General features: G+C 47.9%; 2 protein-coding genes across 21 annotated transcripts in view; one reads left to right on the plus strand and one right to left on the minus strand.

Moving 5' to 3' along the window:
• Positions 1-19,051, minus strand: part of HORMAD2 (HORMA domain containing 2) — a 236,046-nt gene that overhangs the window by 46,052 nt on the left and 170,943 nt on the right. The window lies entirely within an intron of this gene.
• LOC309521304 (leukemia inhibitory factor-like) lies at positions 1,796-10,087 on the plus strand. Its single transcript, XM_082203662.1, has 3 exons — positions 1,796-1,946; positions 4,818-4,972; positions 8,256-10,087. The coding sequence occupies exons 1-3, from the start codon at positions 1,910-1,912 to the stop codon at positions 8,736-8,738; spliced, it is 675 nt and encodes a 224-aa protein (XP_082059788.1). The 5' UTR covers positions 1,796-1,909; the 3' UTR covers positions 8,739-10,087.

The following is a 19,051-nucleotide window of genomic DNA, read 5'->3' on the forward strand; positions in this document are numbered from 1 at the left end:
TCTGGTTTGTTTGCAGGGAGGCTAGCCAAACACTGTGTCAAAGCAAGTGTCACCCTACACTTCCCAGTGCATAAAAACTTTAAGAAGAGCCTGCCAGATCGGACCAATGGCCCATCTCCTCTAAGCATCCTGTTCTCACAGTGGCCAACCGGATGCCTGTAGGAAACCCGCAAACGGGACCGGAACACAAGAACGTTCTCTGCTCCTGTGATCGCCATCAACTGGTGTTTAGAAGCATTACTGCCTACAACCGTGGAGGCAGACCATAGCCATCATGACTATTAAAGGTAAAGGGACCCCTGACCATTAGGTCCAGTCGTGGCCGACTCTGTTGGTTGTGGCGCTCATCTCGCTTTATTGGCCGCAGGAGCCGGCGTACAGCTTCCGGGTCATGTGGCCAGCATGACTGAGCCGCTTCTGGCGAACCAGAGCAGCGCACGGAAACGCCGTTTACCTTCCCGCCAGAGTGGTACCTATTTATCTACTTGCACTTTGATGTGCTTTCAAACTGCTAGGTTGGCAGGAGCAGGGACCGAGCAACAGGCACTCACCCCGTCGTAGGGATTCGAATCACCGACCTTCTGATCGGCAAGTCCTAGGCTCTGTGGTTTAACCCACAACACCACCTGTGTCATGACTAGTAGCCACAATCAATAGCTTTATCTTCTTCCATGTTTTACTTGCAAACCATTTAAGTTGGTGGCCAGCATCAGACAGAGAGATGAGCTCAGTCTGACTCCTTACTTTTCTCTGAACTGTTTCCCTTCAAGTTGATTATTCTAAGAACTTAAGAACTGGTGTGCGAGCTCCTTGTTTTCCTCTCTTCTTCTCCCTTTTTCCTTTTGTGTCAGTTTTTTGGATTGTGGGCCTTTAGGCAGGGACTGCCTTGTTTGTTATTGATCTTACGTAAAACTGCTACAAGAGCCTTTTGGGCTGAATGGCAGGGTAGAAATACTTTAAAATAAGTAAGAACTATCTATTTGTTGTGGTCTGTTACCACTTTGAGACGATGCGACTATAAATAACGCATGCAAGCGCTGTAATAAATCACACCGCATCTATATTTGATAATATAATGGGTAAGTTGTGCTTAGAGAATGGGTCTCAGTTTAGTGGTACCTTGGGTTACATACGCTTCAGGTTACAGACTCCACTAACCCAGAAATAGTACCTTGGGTTAAGAACTTTGCTTCAGGATGAGAACAGAAATCGTGCTCCGGCGGCGCAGCGGCAGCGGGAGGCCCTATTAGCTAAAGCGGTGCTTCAGGTTAAGAACAGTTTCAAGTTAAGAACGGACCTCCAGAACGAAGTAAGTACTTAACCCGAGGTACCACTGTACAGTGTTTTTTGGACTACAATTTCCATCAGCCTCAGCTAGCATGGCTGTTACGATGGGCGCTATAGTCTAAATTTGGCATGCTGGCTGGGATGATGGGAATAGCTGCACAAAACATTTGGGCCCTAGGTTGGCAAAAGTCAACCACTGCTTTGAGCTATAACCGCCTGCCCACCCTCCTGGTTTTGACACCAAATCACTGGAACCCTGCTACCATGAGAAGTGGGGTTCGGTAACCCAGTTAGACACAGTTAGACCGTCTTGGGTAGCTGGCACCCAGGAAACACGATGACCTCGAGGAACTTAATTCGAAGACCCGGGGGCAGGATGTGTTTCCTGTGGGAGACCGCACATTGAGAGACTCATTGAGGCTGGTCCATGGCGCTTCTTCTTTTTCTCGTGTTTTTTTTCCTTCTTCTCTTTTCTTTCCACCACGCAATGTCACACCCTGAAAGCAGAGTTTGGCTAATCAGCAAGCGGGGTGGGGTTGGGTGGAAGACTCAACTTCCACCTTCATTGAGCCATTTGCGAAGGAAGCAGTGGCTGGCTGAACAACCCCGTGGCGGTCTGAGCATGGTGTTGAAGCCCCGGGTGATTGCTGTTTGTCTCGGTACGTGGTGAATCTCGCTCTCTCCTTCCTTTTGCCTGGGATGCTGGCCTATTCTGTGTCTTCTCTTTTCCCTGCTCTTTTTCAAGTTCCTCTTTCCATGTGTGCTACTCAGTTCTAACAGTTATTTTGTGTTGGTTTGTTAATGAGGTGACAAGACAGAGCTAGGCAGATAAAGGGAACGGCTGAAGTACAGAGGGTTGTAGCCAAAGCTAGTCTTGCACAGAGCAGACCCGCTGATATTAATGGGCCTAGGTTAGCCATGTCCATTAATTTCAATGGGTCTACTCTGAGTAGGACTGGCAAGGGGTACTGCATTGTTTCGTTCCCAGCATCTGGTCTGCTCCTCTGTGTGCTGTGGCTGTTTACCTCTAAGATGCTGGAAACAGAATCCATGGGGAACCAGCACTGTGCCCAGCTTTTGAACACACCTTCAGCTCCCTTCCCCAACCTGGTGCCCTCTAGATGTTTCGGACCACAACTCCCATCAGCCACAGCCAGCAATGCAGATATACATATGGAAGCTCAGCGTTTTCACGTCCACAAGTGCCCAATTGGACAAATAGCAGCTCTCTAGGGTTTCAGGTCGGGATGCAGGTAGTGCTTTGGGTTAAACCACAGAGCCTAGGGCTTGCCAATCAGAAGGTCGGCGGTTCGAATCCCTGTGATGGGGTGAGCTCCCGTTGCTCGGTCCCTGCTCCTGCCAACCTAGCAGTTTGAAAGCACGTCAAATCGCAAGTAGATAAATAGGTACCGCTGCAGCGGGAAGGTAACCGGCGTTTCCGTGCGCTGCTCTGGTTCGCCAGAAGTGGCTTAGCCATGCTGGTCACATGACCCGGAAGCTGTATGCAGGCTCCTGCGGCCAATAAAGCGAGATGAGCGCCACAACCCCAGAGTCGGTCACAACTAGAGCTAATGGTCAGGGGTCCCTTTACTTAGGGTTTCAGGTGCAGAGAGAGGGACCTTCTGCATGCAGAAGTATTTAAAGCACATTTCTCCCACCCTAACAGAGAATCCTGAGAACTGTAGATCTGGGAATTCTACCTCTGCGAGGGTAAACGACAATGCCTGGGATTCTTTGGGGGCAGTCGTGTGCTTTAAATCTATGCTATGTATGCCGCCACTGTTTTTAATTGCCACTTTTGCTTTATTTGCAAGCGCAAATTATTCCAGTAGAACAATCAGTATGTGTGTTACATGTATATTACATACATGTATACACACACACACACACACACACACACACACACACACGTGTGGTGTAGTGGTTAGAGCACTGGACCAGGACCTGAAGCTCACTGGGTCCAACACTCACTCTCAGCCTAACCTACTTCACAGGGTTGTTGTTTGGATAAAATATGGGGAGGAGGAGAACAACGATGCACATAACCTTGATATCCTTGGAGGAAAGGTGGAATATAAAAGGAATATGTATACATACATACATACAGCACATACATACATACAGCACATACATGTCATATTTACATACATGCATGCATACAACATGCACCCACCAGCGCACATCTTGAGACCTTAACCCATTATTCCTTTGCGGAGAAATGTCAACCTGCTTTAGAAATATCTAATGACCCCCAGCAGTGGGCCAGCCAGAAACTCTTACGCAGTGGTTTTCAACCAGTGTGGCGTGGCACCCTAGGGCGCTTTGAATGATGGTCAGGAGTGCCGTGGGCAACGCTAGCCTCTGTCCTTTTTCTTCCCTCTCTCCTCTGATGCCCTCTTGCGTCCCCAAAAGCTTGCACGACTCTTCCTTGCAGCAGCCCTGGCTACAAACTCTCCAGGAAAATGGTGCCTCGGGGGCTGGTTGCCAGGAGCTGAGGTGGCCTAGGAGTAAGCAAGCAAGTGGTTGAGGGAGCCCAGCTAGCCAGTCCGCCAGCCCTTGCTGTCGGGAATGGACAGGCAAGTGGGAGACCAGGCAGGCAGGTGCTGTGCTTTTCTTGCCCTGGCAAGGCCTGCCTGGGAGCTGAGTGCCCGGTGCTGAAGGGGAGCCTTTCCACCATGCAGGCCTTGGCAGCGCCTGCTGCTGCCACTGCCGACTCCCCAAGGTAAGGTGCTGGCCTCATGTTCACCTTTGCCCAGTCTCCTTTGGGCCACTAAGGCTGGGGGCATCCTCTTCCCAGGCCCCTGTGGGGCAGTGTGAGGAGGCACCGCTCTTTGGGGCAGGGTTGGAGATTAGCTCAGAGACCAGTGGCAGTGGCGGCAGCTGCCCAGACGACTCCCAAGGAGAGGGGAGAAGAGAGGAGGCTGAGGGGGCGCTCTACGGGGGGGGGTGTTCGAAAAAGGTTGAGGGGCTACAGGCAAGGGGTGACAAAACTGGGATCCTGAGCCCCACAGGGGTGCCATAGAAAGGTCAAGGGAGCTGTGGACTCAAAAAGGTTGAAAATCTCTGCTCTTGTGGATAAATTCAAAAGATTGCTTGGATGCTGTTAAGGAGGAGCAATGCTTGGCCGATTATTTTAAATGACAAAATCTTCTAATTTTTGTGCAAAATGCATTTCCATATACAGTGGTACCTCAGGTTAAGTACTTAATTCGTTCCGGAGGTCCGTTCTTAACCTGAAACTGTTCTTAACCTGAAGCACCACTTTAGCTAATGGGGCCTCCCACTGCTTCCGCGCCGCTGCTGCGCGATTTCTGTTCTCATCCTGAAGCAAAGTTCTTAACCTGAAGCACTATTTTTGGGTTAGTGGAGTCTGTAACCTGAAGTGTATGTAACCTGAAGCGTATGTAACCTGAGGTACCACTGTATCGTTGAATGACTCGCAAGTCTGCTTGCCTTGGGACTTCGGAGACAGCCTTCTTCCGTGGATCCTGCCTGTCTCACTTGCTCCTTGTCTCTATCTTCTCATCCAGTCGTGGTGACCCCACTCATTCTCCTGGGCGTGACACCAGTGAATTCCAGCTCCAGCTCCTGCCAACTCTGCTTTGCAGGTTCAGAGACCCTCCTCCAAACAAAGCGACTGGTTATGTCGATGAGGAGGCCTGCCCGGAAGCTCTACAAGTCCTATGTAAGTAGACTGGGATTGATTCACTCGGACATCCTACAAGGGGATCTAACAGAGCAATGCCTACTCGGAAGCAGGGGTGTAAGAAGGAATCACTTGCTATCCTACCCCTGCATTCCTCACATACAACTCTGTTTACATTCTGTTGCAGTTTGCCTTCTGCAAAAAACGATGTTATCTGTCCCGCTGTGGCGGAATTACATAATTTAGATCATTTGTGTGCTCAGTTAGTTACATAAGATACACCTCTTTACCCTGACTTACGACACTTGAGATGGATATTTTTAGAACCCACTTCATTTCTGGTGTTGTAAGTTGTTTTCAACACACTGTTTTAGTTGTTGGGCTTCAGAGTGAAGGGCAGGCTGTTAATATTATTGTTAATTATTATTCAGAATAGTGGGTCATCTTCTAATTTTGCACGAAACACATTTCTGTATGCCATTGAATGACTCCAAGCTGTCTTCCATTGCCATAATAATAATAATAATAATAATAATAATAATAATAATAATGTCATTATGTTATTCCACCACATCAATTTCAGTGCCGACAAAACAATGCAAGTGTGTTGGTGGTGAGGAATGTAATCAAACACATCTTGTTTGTGGACTGAAACCAAACCGTAGCAATTTCCACTCCCTGTTTCCATCAGAATTTCCCCACACCCCTCTTCAGAAGTCAGTCCTATTGAATTCAGTGGGGCTTACTCCCAGATAAATGGGGTTAGAACTGCAGTCCAAATCACAGTTCCTCAGTCTGGTGCCCTTCCGATGTTCTGCACTTTCAGAAAAGCACCAGAAAGAAACATTTCTTTGGCAACCAATAATACAGGTAGCTGGATCTTATTTCAACCCTGCGGACAGGATACTGGGTTGTAGTCAATGTTAGGCCCCCTCAGAGTAGACCCATTGAAATTAATAATAACGATAGGCATAGATACATTAATTCCAATGGGTTTGCTCCGAGTAGGACTAGCATTGCTTACAACCCACTGGAGGCAGCAGGCCAGAATATACAAATCAGAGGAGAATGGATTAGGAGGAGCAAGAAGCCGCTACTGTTGCCCTCCAGTATCTGCCGCCAGAGGCGGTTGGCTCACTTTGCCTAAGGATAGGGCCGGCCCTGCTACTTCTGTTCATTTGCATGCCCGCACAAACCTGTCAACGTATACAAACCGCACTTGTGTTTTGACTCACATCTGGGGGACAATAAGCAATCGCTTTGTTGCCAGCCTGGCACAGAAGGTCACATTCTGTCACACCACAACAGGAAGTTGCTATTCTATGACATACTTCCTGCTGCCCTTCCTGTTTGCCTGCGGCTGTTGCTTATTCCAGCAACCCCAGTGGTAGAGAAATCCTGCCCTCTTCAGATTTTTTTGCTTTGCCCTACATTTTGGCGATATCAGCTGTTTGAATCAGTGATGGCTGGCGCCCAGTGGGATTGGTGTAGGGAGGAAGGCACCACAGCCAACAGCAGGTGGCGACAGAGCCAACGACAGGCGGAGCCAACTAATCCTGGTTTCGTCCCCCACTGAGAACTCAGCTATACAGCTGCAAATAAAACGTTTTAAGCGTGTTTGGAGTACAATATACAAAGTGACACTAGATGGCGATGGTGAGCCATATGGAAAATTCAATGTGTTTTTAAAAACGCCTTTTAAAAAGAGCATTTTCAGAACGGTTTTTATCTGTGTGTAGAACCCACCTGAGTCCTACAAGGGCAACCCTGAGACTAAGCCCACATTCAAAGCACTATGATACCACTTAGACAGACACAGCTTCCTCCAGAGGATTCTGGGAACTGTAGTTTGTCAAGGGCAGGGCCAGCCGAAGACATTTTGTTGCTTAACGGAAAAAAGAAAATCTGCCACCGCTGCCTATATCTCTCTGCTGCCACCTGAGGTGACTGGAGGTGGCCCAGGAAAGCCCTGGCGCATTGACGGTAGCGAGGGAGAGAAAAGGAGGCTGGTGGGGAGTCGGCGGTACTGGCCTTGCTCTTGCCAGGTGGTGGCGAATGACACACTCCTCTGAGAGCCTTCAGAGCAGCAGAAGAGGAGAAAACGAATCTAGGCAGGTGGCTACGGAGGCTCCTCAGATCTGCTGTACACCCAGCTGTTCCCAGCCTGCCGCCTGAGGCAACTGCCTCAGCCGGGCTAATAGGTGGGCCGGCCTTGGTGAAGGATGATGAGAGTTGCTGGGGGACCCATATTCCCTTCCCAGAGCTACAATCGAGAGTGATTTAACAATCAGTCCCTCTTCACAGGGAACTCTGGGAATTGTAGATCTAAGAGGGGGACAGGGAGCTTCCTAACAACTCTCAGCACCCTTAACAAACTACAGGTCCCAACCCCCTGGTTGCAAAAAGCAGGCAGACAGGTGGGGGCTGGCTGAGGACAGACTGAAGTTGAGAGGGCAAGCACCCTATTTGCCCTAATAGAATAGAATTATAGAATTGGAAGGCACCATGAGCGTAATCTAGTCTAATCCCTTGCAAAGGAGGTATCTTTTGTCGAATGTGGGGCTCAAACCCTCGACCCTGAGATTAAGGGTCTCACGCTCTACTGGCCGAGCGATCCACAGGGCTAGGCCAGTCTCTGTTGGTTAGAATTAAAAGATATATGCCAAAAATGACTTTTTGAACTTTTTTATTTTGATTTTTTGTTATAAACAAAAGCATGTAGGCACAGAAAAAGAAGGTAGGTAACAAAGAAAACGGGACGCGGGTGGCGCTGTGGGTTAAACCACGGAGCCTAGGGCTTGCTGATCAGAAGGTTGGCGGTTCAAATCCCCGCAACGGGGTGAGCTCCCGTTGCTCGGCCCCTCCTCCTGCCCACCTAGCAGTTCGAAAGCATGCCAGTGCAAGTAGATAAATAGGTACCACTTCGGCGGGAAGGTAAACAGCGTTTCCGTGCCCTGCTCTGGTTCGCCAGAAGCGGCTTAGTCATGCTGGCCACATGACCCGGAAGCTGTACTCCCTCGGCCAATAAAGCGAGATGAGCGCCGCAACCCCAGAGTCGGCCACGACTGGACCTAATGGTCTGGGGTCCCTTTACCTTTAACAAAGAAAAAGCACCGCAGAGTTGCAGAATGAAATATAACAGCAGCAAACCTCTGCGCCAAATTACAATAATACTTCACTGAATATCAGGTGGGATTTAAATACCGCCACCGTAGTGAAGAACAGGAAGTCAGAGGGATATGGGAAGATAATATATTCAAAGAAGCGAAGCCAGTCTTCATCAATAAGCCAATAATTGACATGCCTCTGTTTTTGTCTCTAGTTGACCCATATGGGCTTGGTGCAAGATGCGGACCAGCTTTGCAGCATGACGCCAGTTCCCTGGTTCCCAGATAGCAATATTGCTAGGAAACCACAGAATCTTATGCTGCAGGAGTTGTACAGGACAGCACTCTGTTTGAAAGACTCCCTCTTGCTCATCAGAGAGCAGCAAAGCAGACTGACTGGTCCCCACGAGGCGTTGCACAGCCAATTGGAAAAAGCCCAGCAGCAAGTGACCGGCCTGGTCACCAATACTCAGTGCACCCTCTGCCTGCAGGGCCTGACACTGCCCACTGTCACCCTCCCAGCGAGACCTACGGGCCCATCGGCCTTCCAGCAAAAGATTGATGGCTGCCGGGTGCTCAGGAACTACTCCAAGCTGATTGGCGACTTGGCAAAGGCCTTCAGAAAGCACCTAGCCAAAGGGAAAGGGGCAGAGCGTCAGAAAAAGAGAAACAGGACTAAGCCGGCTGCAGCTTTCTGACTGACTCATCAAAAGCGTGTTCTTTTTCAAAAAAGAAAAAAGGAAAAGAAACATGGAATTTCATCAGCCTCCCCGAAAGACAATAATAACTCAGAAGGCATCTGCGTGCAAGGCCAGCCCAAATGCAGAAGCGGTGCCCTCAAGACATGAAGAGGCCTTTGGGTGACATGTTTCAAAACACAGATTATGGCCCTTTGTTGCTGACAGGGACACAGTGAACTGCCTTATAGCGGAGGCCACCTAGCTCAGTATTGTCTACACTGACTGCCAGCAGCTCTGCGGTGTCTCGGACTAGGTCTCTCCCAACACTACCTGAAGATGGCGGGGACTGAACCTGGCGTCCTCTCCATGTGGGTCAGATGCTCTAACCACTGAGCTAGGGCGCTTGTTCTTCAGTCTTGTCTCACAGCTTTTGTTTCCTGTCTCCAGGCTCTGTGCAGTATAGGCTGTTGCCAGGCCTGAGATCCAGAATTCAAGAAGAGTGGAACAGAAGGCAGCATTAAGAAGAGGAACGATATAGGGACAGAGATTCGCTGCCTTTTGCTCAGCTGGCACTTTGCACAAAGGGGCCTCCTATATTTCCCGCTGAGGAAATGTGTGTGTCGCCGACATAGAATGTACTTTGCACAAGGACAGGAACACTTTGGCCTCAGGAACTTTGCACATGGACAGGAACACTTTTCTCTTGGTTGGTATGCTACACTTTGAAACGATATCATCTATACACATGGGCATAGCCAGGATTTTTGTTAAGGGGCAGGCTTTTGTTAGGGGTGGGCAGAACCTCAGATTTGTATTGAATTTTTATTGATTATGGGGGGGGGCAGCTGAATTAGGGAGCGAGATAAGATTGCACAAATTATAAAATGGGGGGGGGCAGCTGAATTAGCGTTTGAAGGGCTGTTGCTGTTTTGATTGCAGCAATAGATCCCTGGGAAGGATCCACTTCAGAGGTTACTCCAGGGCATCAGCAGAGGCCAGCTGAGGATGGCTGTCCATCATAGCCCAATGATTTTCCCGCAGTGATTCAATATCCCCTGCTTGACTAAATCGCTGCATGTTGCAGAAGGAGCAGAAGCCCCACAGCCGACGGCATGTGATTTTGACAGGCAAATGCTCTCTTTCCTTTGCTAGGCAGAAGTTGTTTCTGTGATCTAAAGGGGGGGGTGAGCAGGACTCACCCATTCACCTGTTTACTTCCAATCCAAGTTGTGGCTTTCCCATGGGAACGAAACGGCAGCTAGTCGTAGAACCACAGAAAACTGTAGGGCTGGAAGGGGACCTAAAGGATGATCTGGTCCAGCCCTCTGCAATGCAGAAGAGAGAAAGGAAAGGGGCTACATTTGCCGCCCCCCCCCCACAAAAAAGGTTGGTAAACACATGGTTGCAGTGACACTCTTTGGACCATGTCTCAGGCTGCAGTCAAGTTGTCTACTCCCATTGGAAAACCATCACTGGAAGCTGCAGAAAACTGAGCCAGCTTTCATTTGCATGGTCCCTCCTCTTCATCCCCGGGTTCTATTTTCCCGGTATGTCACTGGACAGTGGAATCTACACCTTTCAGGAGGGAGATGATGCTGGGAGTTGCCTGTGGCATTTTTAGATCAGGGGGATTTTCCCAGTGTAGAGCCACTGCCTGGGGGGGGGGGGGAGTTTTCAGCAGTAATCCTCAATGAGCCTGTCTTGCCTGCAGCAAATTACCTGTAGCCACGGCTTTACTCAGGGTGACTCCCCAATGAGGAACGTTTGCAGCGCTTGGGAATTTTCAGTTCTGAGAAAAGGCAAGTTGGAGGTGACATAATAGGCATTTAGAAAATTCTGCGAGAAAGTAGACAGAGAAAAGATTTCAACACCCTAAGTTTTTTGGGGGTGGGGTGGGGAGGACAGATGCACTGTCATAGAAAATCTTTCAGAAATGTCACCGACACACCTGAGTTCTTCTGCAGGCAATTGGACATGGAGAGGGTTGACTGAAGATATTTACAATGCATATATTTTTAAATTAATATGCTACTGGGTTGCATCAAAGGCTAGTCCCAGTGAGAGGAGGCCCACTGATACCAGTGGAAGCAAGATATAGTCATGTTCATTAACTTAAATGCATCTCCTTTGAGGAAGACTGGCTTCGGAGACAACACACTGCCTTTTTATTTTTAGACTTTCAGCAGACAATGTGCAGTATATAGAATTCTTTCTATTTCCGATGTTAAGGTTCTATTATTTATTGAAACTTCACTGATTTTTATTTTTAGGAGAGCACCTTTGCACTGGGAAAGCCTATTTAAAACGTTGCAGTCAATATTTATATAACATGTACATATTTGTAAAAGTTAACTTAATAACACATTGCTGTCCTGCAGATGGGACTTGTTTTCTCAGGTTTATTTATTCTTCCAGAGTGGATGACGTATGTTTGTATAAGTAAAAGCATTCAGCCTTGGTTGTATGAGTGTGACTTTGTGGAATGATAATGTTCCACCTGCACTGACCTGTTTTCTGATATTAATATAAATCTTGTTTTTTTTGTATTTTCATAAAATAAATAATCTTATGATTTGCCATTATACATCCAGTTTCACTTATTGAGTTACTCGCCTTTGAGCTTTGAGGTCAGGTGGAATATAACTACAGTGGTACCTCGGGTTAAGTACTTAATTCATTCCGGAGGTCGGTTCTTAACCTGAAACTGTTCTTAACCTGAAGCACCACTTTAGCTAATGGGGCCTCCCGCTGCCGCCACGCCGCTGGAGCACAACTTCTGTTCTCATCCTGAAGCAAAGTTCTTAACCTGAAGCACTATTTCTGGGTTAGCGGAGTCTGTAACCTGAAGCGTATGTAACCTGAAGCGTATGTAACACGAGGTACCACTGTATTTTAAATAAGCAAGCAAATAATTGTCTTCTTCTTTTTTTAAAGGAACTTCAGCAATGGCTCCATATTTACAGCCCAAGACCCAATGTCAAAGAACTGGCTGTTAGTTTTCAGTTGAAATGTGCAATTCAGATAAGGTGAAATACAGGGTAAAATAAATTTATGCAGAGCATGTAGGGAGTGGGCATAGAAAACATTTTTCTCCCTCTCTCATAGCACTGAAGCTTGTGGACCTTCCATGAAGCTGAATGCTGGAAGATTCAGAACAGATGATCGAAAGGTCTTCTTCACAGAAAGCATAGACAAACAGTGGAACTCACTCCCATAAGGGGGCAGTAATGGCCACCAACGTGGATGATTTTGAAAGACAAATTCATGGAGGAGAATCATAGAGTTGGAAGGGACCCCATGGATCATCAAGTCCACGCCCCCTGCAATGCAGGAATCGTTTGCCCAACATGGGGCTCTTACCCATGACCCTGAGATTAAGAGTCTCATTCTCTATCCACTGAGACAAGAATCATAGAATCATAGAGTTGGAAGAGACTACAAGGGCCATCGAGTCCAACCCCCTGCAAAGCAGGAAACACCATCAGAGCACTCCTGACATATGGTTGTCAAGCCTCTGCTTAAAGACCTCCAAAGTAGGAGACTCCACCACACTCCTTGGCAGCAAATTCCACTGACTAACAGCTCTTACTGTCAGGAAGTTCTTCCTGTTTAGGTGGAATCTTCTTTCTTGTAGTTTGGATCCATTGCTCCATGTCCGCTTCTCTGGAGCAGCAGAAAACAACCTTTCTCCCTCCTCTATGTGACATCCTTTTATATATTTGAACATGGCTATCATATCACCCCTTAACCTCCTCTTCTCCAGGCTAAACATGCCCAGCTGCCTTAGCCGTTCCTCATAAGGCATCGTTTCCAGGCCTTTGACCATTTTGGTTGCCCTCCTCTGGACACGTTCCAGTTTGTCAGTGTCCTTCTTGAACTGTGGTGCCCAGAACTGGACACAGTACTCCAGGTGAGGTCTGACCAGAGCAGAATACAGTGGCACTATTTCTTCCCTTGATCTAGATGCTATACTCCTATTGATGCAGCCCAGAATGGCATTGGCTTTTTTAGCTGCCGCGTCACACTGTTGGCTCATGTCAAGTTTGTGGTCAACCAAGACTCCTAGATCCTTTTCACATGTACTGCTCTCAAGCCAGGTGTCACCCATCTTGTATTTGTGCCTCTCATTTTTTTTGCCCAAGTGCAATACTTTACATTTCTCCCTGTTAAAATTCATCTTGTTTGTTTTTGCCCAGTTTTCTAATCTGTCAAGGTTGTTTTGAAGTGTGATCCTGTCCCCTGGGGTGTTAGCCACCCCTCCCAGTTTGGTGTCATCTGCAAATTTGATCAGGATGCCCTTGAGTCCATCATCCAAGTCGTTGATAAAGATGTTGAATAAGACCGGGCCCAAGACAGAACCCTGTGGCACCCCACTAGTCACTCTTCTCCAGGATGAAGAGGAACCATTGATGAGCACCCTTTGGGTTCGGTCCGCCAGCCAGTTACAAATCCACTGAGTGGTAGCATAGTCAAGACCACATTTTACCAGCTTCTTTACAAGAATATCATGGGGCACCTTGTCAAATGCCTTGCTGAAATCAAGGTAGGCTACATCCACTGCGTTCCCTTCATCTACCAGGCTTGTAATTCTGTCGAAAAACGAGATCAGGTTAGTCTGACATGACTTGTTCTTCAGAAATCCATGCCGACTATTGGTGATCACAGCATTCCTTTCTAGGTGCGCACAGACTGTTTGCTTAATGATCTGCTCCAGAATCTTCCCTGGTATTGATGTCAGACTGACTGGGCGGTAATTATTTGGGTCCTCTCTTTTCCCCTTTTTGAAAATAGGGACAACATTTGCCCTCCTCCAGTCTGCCGGGACTTCGCCTGTTCTCCAGGAATTCTCAAAGATGACTGCCAGTGGTTCTGAGATCACAATGAGACCACCAATGGCCACTAGCAATGCCCTGCCTTTACAGTCACAAAGAGAGTATTGCTTCTGAATACCAGTTGCAGGAAGCCTCAGGAGGGGAGAGTGCTCTTGTGCTCAGATCCTGCTTGTGGGCTTCCAGCAGGCATCTGGTTGGCCACTGTGAGAACAGGTTACTTAGACTAGATGGGTCATTGGTCTGATCCAGGAGAGCTCGTCTTTATGTTCTTTGAGTTACATGGGAACATAGATGGCTGCTTTATACGTCAGACCAATGAACCATACAGTTCAGTATGGGACGCGGTTCCATATCTATCTATCTATCTATCTATCTATCTATCTATCTATCTATCTATCTATAAATCTATAAAGGTAAAGGACCCCTGACAGTTAAGTCCAGTCCAGACGACTCTGGGGTTGCGGTGCTCATCTCACTTTACAGGCCGAGGGAGCCGACGTTTGTCCACAGACAGTTTTTCCAGGCCATGTGGCCAGCATGACTAAGCCGCTTCTGGCGAAACCAGAGCAGCGCATGGAAACACTGTTTACCTTCCCGTCGGAGCGGTACCTATTTATCTACTTGCACTTTGACATGCTTTCAAACTGCTAGGTTGGCAGGAGCTGGGACCGAGGAACGGGAGCTCACCCCATTGTGGAGATTCGAACCACCGACCTTCTGATCGGCAAGCCCAAGAGGCGCAGTGGTTTAGACAACAGTGCCACCTGCGTCCCTACACACACACACACACACACACACACACATGGTTCAGTATGGGACGCGGGTGGTGAGCTCCCATTGCTCTGTCCCAGCTCCTGCCAACCGAGCAGTTTGAAAGCAGACCAGTGCAAGTAGATAAGTAGGTACTGCTGTGGCCGGAAGGTAAACAGCGTTTCTGTGCACTCTGGGTTCCGTCATGGTGTCCCGTTGCGCCAGAAGCGGTTTAGTCATGCTGGCAGCATGACCTGGAAAGCTGTGTGGACAAACACCAGCTCCCTTGGCCTGAAAGCAAGATGAGCACCACAACCCCATAGTCACCTTTGACTGGACTTAACCATCCAGGGGTCATTTACCTTTTTTACAGTTCAGTATTCTCAACACTGAGCAGCAGCAACTCTCTTAAGGTTTCAAAGAGGTGTCTCTCCCAGCCTTACATGGAGATGATGGGGACTGAACCTGGGACTTGATGCCTGCTGGGCAGATGGTCTACCAATGAGCCACAGCCCGTCCCTTAAGATACAGAGACATAGGAAGCTGATTCCAAGCCAGGGCAGCTGAGTCATCTAGCTTAGCATCATACAATGACTGTTCAGCAGCACTCTAGGGTTTCGGGGGGGGGTTGTCTCCCAGCCCCACCTCAAGATGCTGAGAACTGAACCCACGGGAGACTTGTGGGGAAAGATGCAAAGAGGTGAGGAAGCACAGGAGAGCTCCAGCTCTTTGCATGCTGAAGGTCCCAGGTTCATTTCCAAGTTGGGCTGAGAAAACCGGGAGAGGCCACTGCCAGTCAGTGCAGACAACATTGATCTAGATGGACCAATGGTCTGATTCAGTAGAAGCATAGGAGTCAACTCCTAGGGGCTGTGGAGGTTTTGACCCCCACAATGAAATATTTCAGGGGGCCGGGCATCCACAAAGTTGATGGGCGTTCCCATTCAAATGGTGTGTGTGCCCTTTGTCATGTGATTGATTATGCAAGGCCAGGCTTACCTGGGCCCCCACAATATTTTATTTCATTAGAAATAAAAATTCCCTTATTTGGTAATCATTTGAATTCTGCATATATTTGCATACAAAGGGGGAGAACACACACCATATTTCCGTAGTTTCCAGATGATGTAGGTCTGAGTCATAGGAGGCAAGCTCTGATATTAAACACAACTTTGATATGTTTATATCCACTGGGCAGGTCATGGGGAGGTTGGGAGGTGGAAGGACATTTTTAGTTGCTCAAATGGTTTTTAACCAATTAAAACCTAGTCTGTTTAGTGCAGTGGCGTCCAAACTTTTTTCAAAGAGGGCCAGATTTGATGAAGTGAAGGGCCGTGAGGGCCAAGTTGTTGACTTTTTTTTAAGATTGAAGTTGTTGAGAGTTTTTTTAGGATTTTACCCCAGAAAATAAACTGCCACAGGGGCCGGATTAGGCCTCCAAAACTGACTTTGGACATGCCTGGTTTAGTGGCTGCTGTGGAATCCCTATTACAAAAATTTGGTAATTGAAAATTCTAAGTGTTAAAGAGAAACTTAAGAGGCATTTCGATTAAAAATGATTTTTTCTTTTGCAATTAAAATTCACTGACGAATTCAGTGACCATTTCCTGACTGATCAATTCACTGACCATTAAAATTCACTCACCATTTTATTTGATCAAATGCTTTGTAATCTAATGAAATCTAATCAATTCATTAATGTTTAGCTCTACTTTGGTTAATGTGGGAAATTAGCACAGAGGATAGCTCAGTCAGGAGAGCATGAGTCTCTTAATCCCAGGGTTGTGGGTTGAAGCCCAAAACTGGGTGAAATATTCCTGCATTTCAGGGGGTTGGACTTAGATGATCCTTGTGTTCCCTTCCAACTCTATGATTCTATGATCAGCCAAGGACCTAGGAATGGCTGAAACGGCTGAATGGCTGTGTGAATGTGGGTTGTGCACTGGCTACCATTTTAATAGGTGAAATGGTCCTGAGTTTCCCTATATATTTCACTGATTCCTCATTCTGTGACTGCTGGAGATTTTACTCATCAAATACTCTCACTTCTGAGATCTCATGTCATGCATTGCCCACACACTCTCAACCATCTCTTGCACTTACTCATAGGGACTAGAAACTTGCATTTTTAAAAAGGAAACAGTTCAGTTTGCAGGAAACTGAATTCTGTGGCCAGTCGCACATTCTGGGTTTTCTCTGCAACTGCTATAGAATAATAGCACAACCATGTTGATGAGTAACCACGAGAGGAACTGAAGCCTGTAGCAAGACCCCTGAACCTGCTCAAATCAATATATAAAAATATATCTCCCATGTGACAAGCAGGAGCCTAGAAGGTGGAATGTAGGTGTGAAGGCAACCCACCCAATTTTGTGCAATGCTCTGTGGATAGGGAGCACCCACACTCTGATGTACTTTTCAAGTCCTGATCCAGCAGATGCTATGCACATTTAAGCAGCCACATTCATGAAGCTCTTCACTGGATCAGGGCAAAGCCTTCCCATAGTTTCAACGATTCAGTGATAACTTGCAGGTTCGTTTCTATTGGGTCATCTGGCTGTGTTTCCCCAGCCACTCTGGGTGGCTTCCAACAGAATATTAAAATACAATAACCTATTACACATTAAAAGCTTCCCTAAACAGGGCTGCCTTCAGATGTCTTCTAAAAGTCTGGTAGTTGTTGTTCTCTTTGACATCTGGTGGGAGGGCTTTCCACAGGGCGGGTGCCACTACTGAGAAGGCCCTCTGCCTGGTTCCTTGTAACTTGGCTTCTCACAGTGAGGGAGCTGCCAGAAGGCGCTGGACCTCAGTGTCTGGGTAGAATGGTGGGGGTGGAGACGCTCCTTCAGATATACTGGACAGAGGCCATTTAGGGCTTTAAAGGTCAGCACCAACACTTTGAATTGTGCTCAGAAACGTGCTGGGAGCCAATGTACGTCTTTCAAGAACGGTGTTATGTGGTCTTGGGGCCGCTCCCAGTCACCAGTCTAGCTGCCGCATTCTGGATTAGTTGTAGTTTCTGGGTCACCTTCAAAGGTAGCCCCACATAAAGCGCATTGCAGTAGTCCAAGCGAAAGATAACCAGAACATGCACCACTCTGGTGAGGCAGTCTGTGGGCAGATAAGGTCTCAGCCTGCATACCAGATGGAGCTGGTAAAAAGCTGCCCTGGACACAGAGTTGATCTCTGTCTCCATGGACAGCTGTGAGTCCAAAATTACTCCCAGGCTGCGACCTGGTCCTTCAAGGGACCAGTTACCAGGGAGTCTATGTGGCTTGGGCCCATGCTAGCTGAAAGATTATATCTCCCTATATCAGTCTTTCCCAAGCTTTGGTCTCCAGCTGTTTTCGGACTACAGCTCCCATCAACCCTAGTTAGCAGGACCTATGGCCAGGGATGGTGGGAATTGTAGTTCAAAAAGACCTGGAGACCCAAGTTTGGGAAACCTTGCCCTACAGGAACCTGCCCTGGTGCCACGATCTTTGGGTGGGCATATTCGCTCAGTCTCCTAGGCATCAGAGGCACAACTGTTGGTGATCCGTGAGAGAGCCTTTTCTGTGGCTGCTCCCAGATTGTGGAGTTCCCTCCCAAGGGCAGTTCGACTGGCTCCCTCTCAGGCTCAGATCTTGCTGCTGGGCTTCCCACTGGTGCCTCTGGTTGGCCACTGCAGGAACAAGGATGCTGCACTAGACAGGCCACGGGCCTGATCCGGAAGCCTCGTGTTCTTATGCCCTCAATTTTCCATTATGCTCGGAAACTTTAGGTGGCCTCGCAACCATCTCCATCTGGTTTAAGCTCTCTCAAACGAGATTTGCCTCTGTTTCACAATGGCGTTTGCAGAAATATCTCCCTCCCTGATTTCCAAACCTCATCCGGTAGCTTGCAGCAAAGGGAGGTGAGAGGTGAGCTTCGCTCCTCTTGAGGGACGCCTGCAGCAGTGGCGGAAACGGCTGCCAGATCCTTGGGGTGATCAGAGATCCAGTTGGATGCCTTTTGCAGGTAGAGTAAAGCCCGTCACTTACAGGTATGGAGAATGACGCTTTATATGGCTCCTGGCTGTAGTGGCTGTGTTCTGCCTCCACTGCTGGAGACAGTATGCTTCCGAGAGCCTGAGAATCAGAAGGAGGGAGAGCACTCCATTCTTGCTACTGGGCTTCCCATGGGAACACCTGGCTGGGCGCTGTGAGCACAGGACACTGGAGCAGATGGGCTACTGGCCTGATCCATATGTTCTTCCATCAGGAAATAGGAAAAGTTCAGAAAGGGATAGAGAAGGAGAACCGAGAAAGTCTTGGTGGTGTGGCAGTAGAAAGCATACCCTCCAACATTTCTCCAATGAAAATAGGGACGTCCCATTCCATAATGATAATTTTAACTATTTATACCTCACCCATCTGACTGGATTGCCCCAGCCACTCTGGGCAGCTTCCTATATATATAAAAACATAATAAAACATTAAACATTTTTTTTTAAAAAACCCTTCCCTATACAGTGGTACTTTGGGTTAAGAACTTAATTCGTTCTGGAGGTCCGTTCTTAACCTGAAATTGTTCTTAACCTGAGGTACCACTTTAGCTAATGGGGCCTCCCGCTGCCGCCGTGCTGCCAGAGCACAATTTCTGTTCTCATCCTGAAGCAAAGTTCTTAACCCGAGGTAATATTTCTGGGTTAGTGGAGTCTGTAACCTGAAGCGTCTGTAACCCGAGGTACCACTGTACAGGATTACCTCCAGACGGCTTGGGGGTCGG

Source organism: Podarcis vaucheri, assembly GCF_965113315.1.
Source record: "Podarcis vaucheri genome assembly, chromosome: 16".
NCBI lineage: Eukaryota > Metazoa > Chordata > Lepidosauria > Squamata > Lacertidae > Podarcis > Podarcis vaucheri.

Coding starts and splice junctions, on each gene's coding strand:
- LOC309521304 (XM_082203662.1), top strand. CDS start 1,910: ATGGTGTTGAAGCCCCGGGTGATTGCTGTTTGTCTCG. Junction 1,947..4,817: donor GGTGATTGCTGTTTGTCTCG/GTACGTGGTGAA, acceptor CTTCTCATCCAG/TCGTGGTGACCCCACTCATT. Junction 4,973..8,255: donor GGAAGCTCTACAAGTCCTAT/GTAAGTAGACTG, acceptor TTTTGTCTCTAG/TTGACCCATATGGGCTTGGT.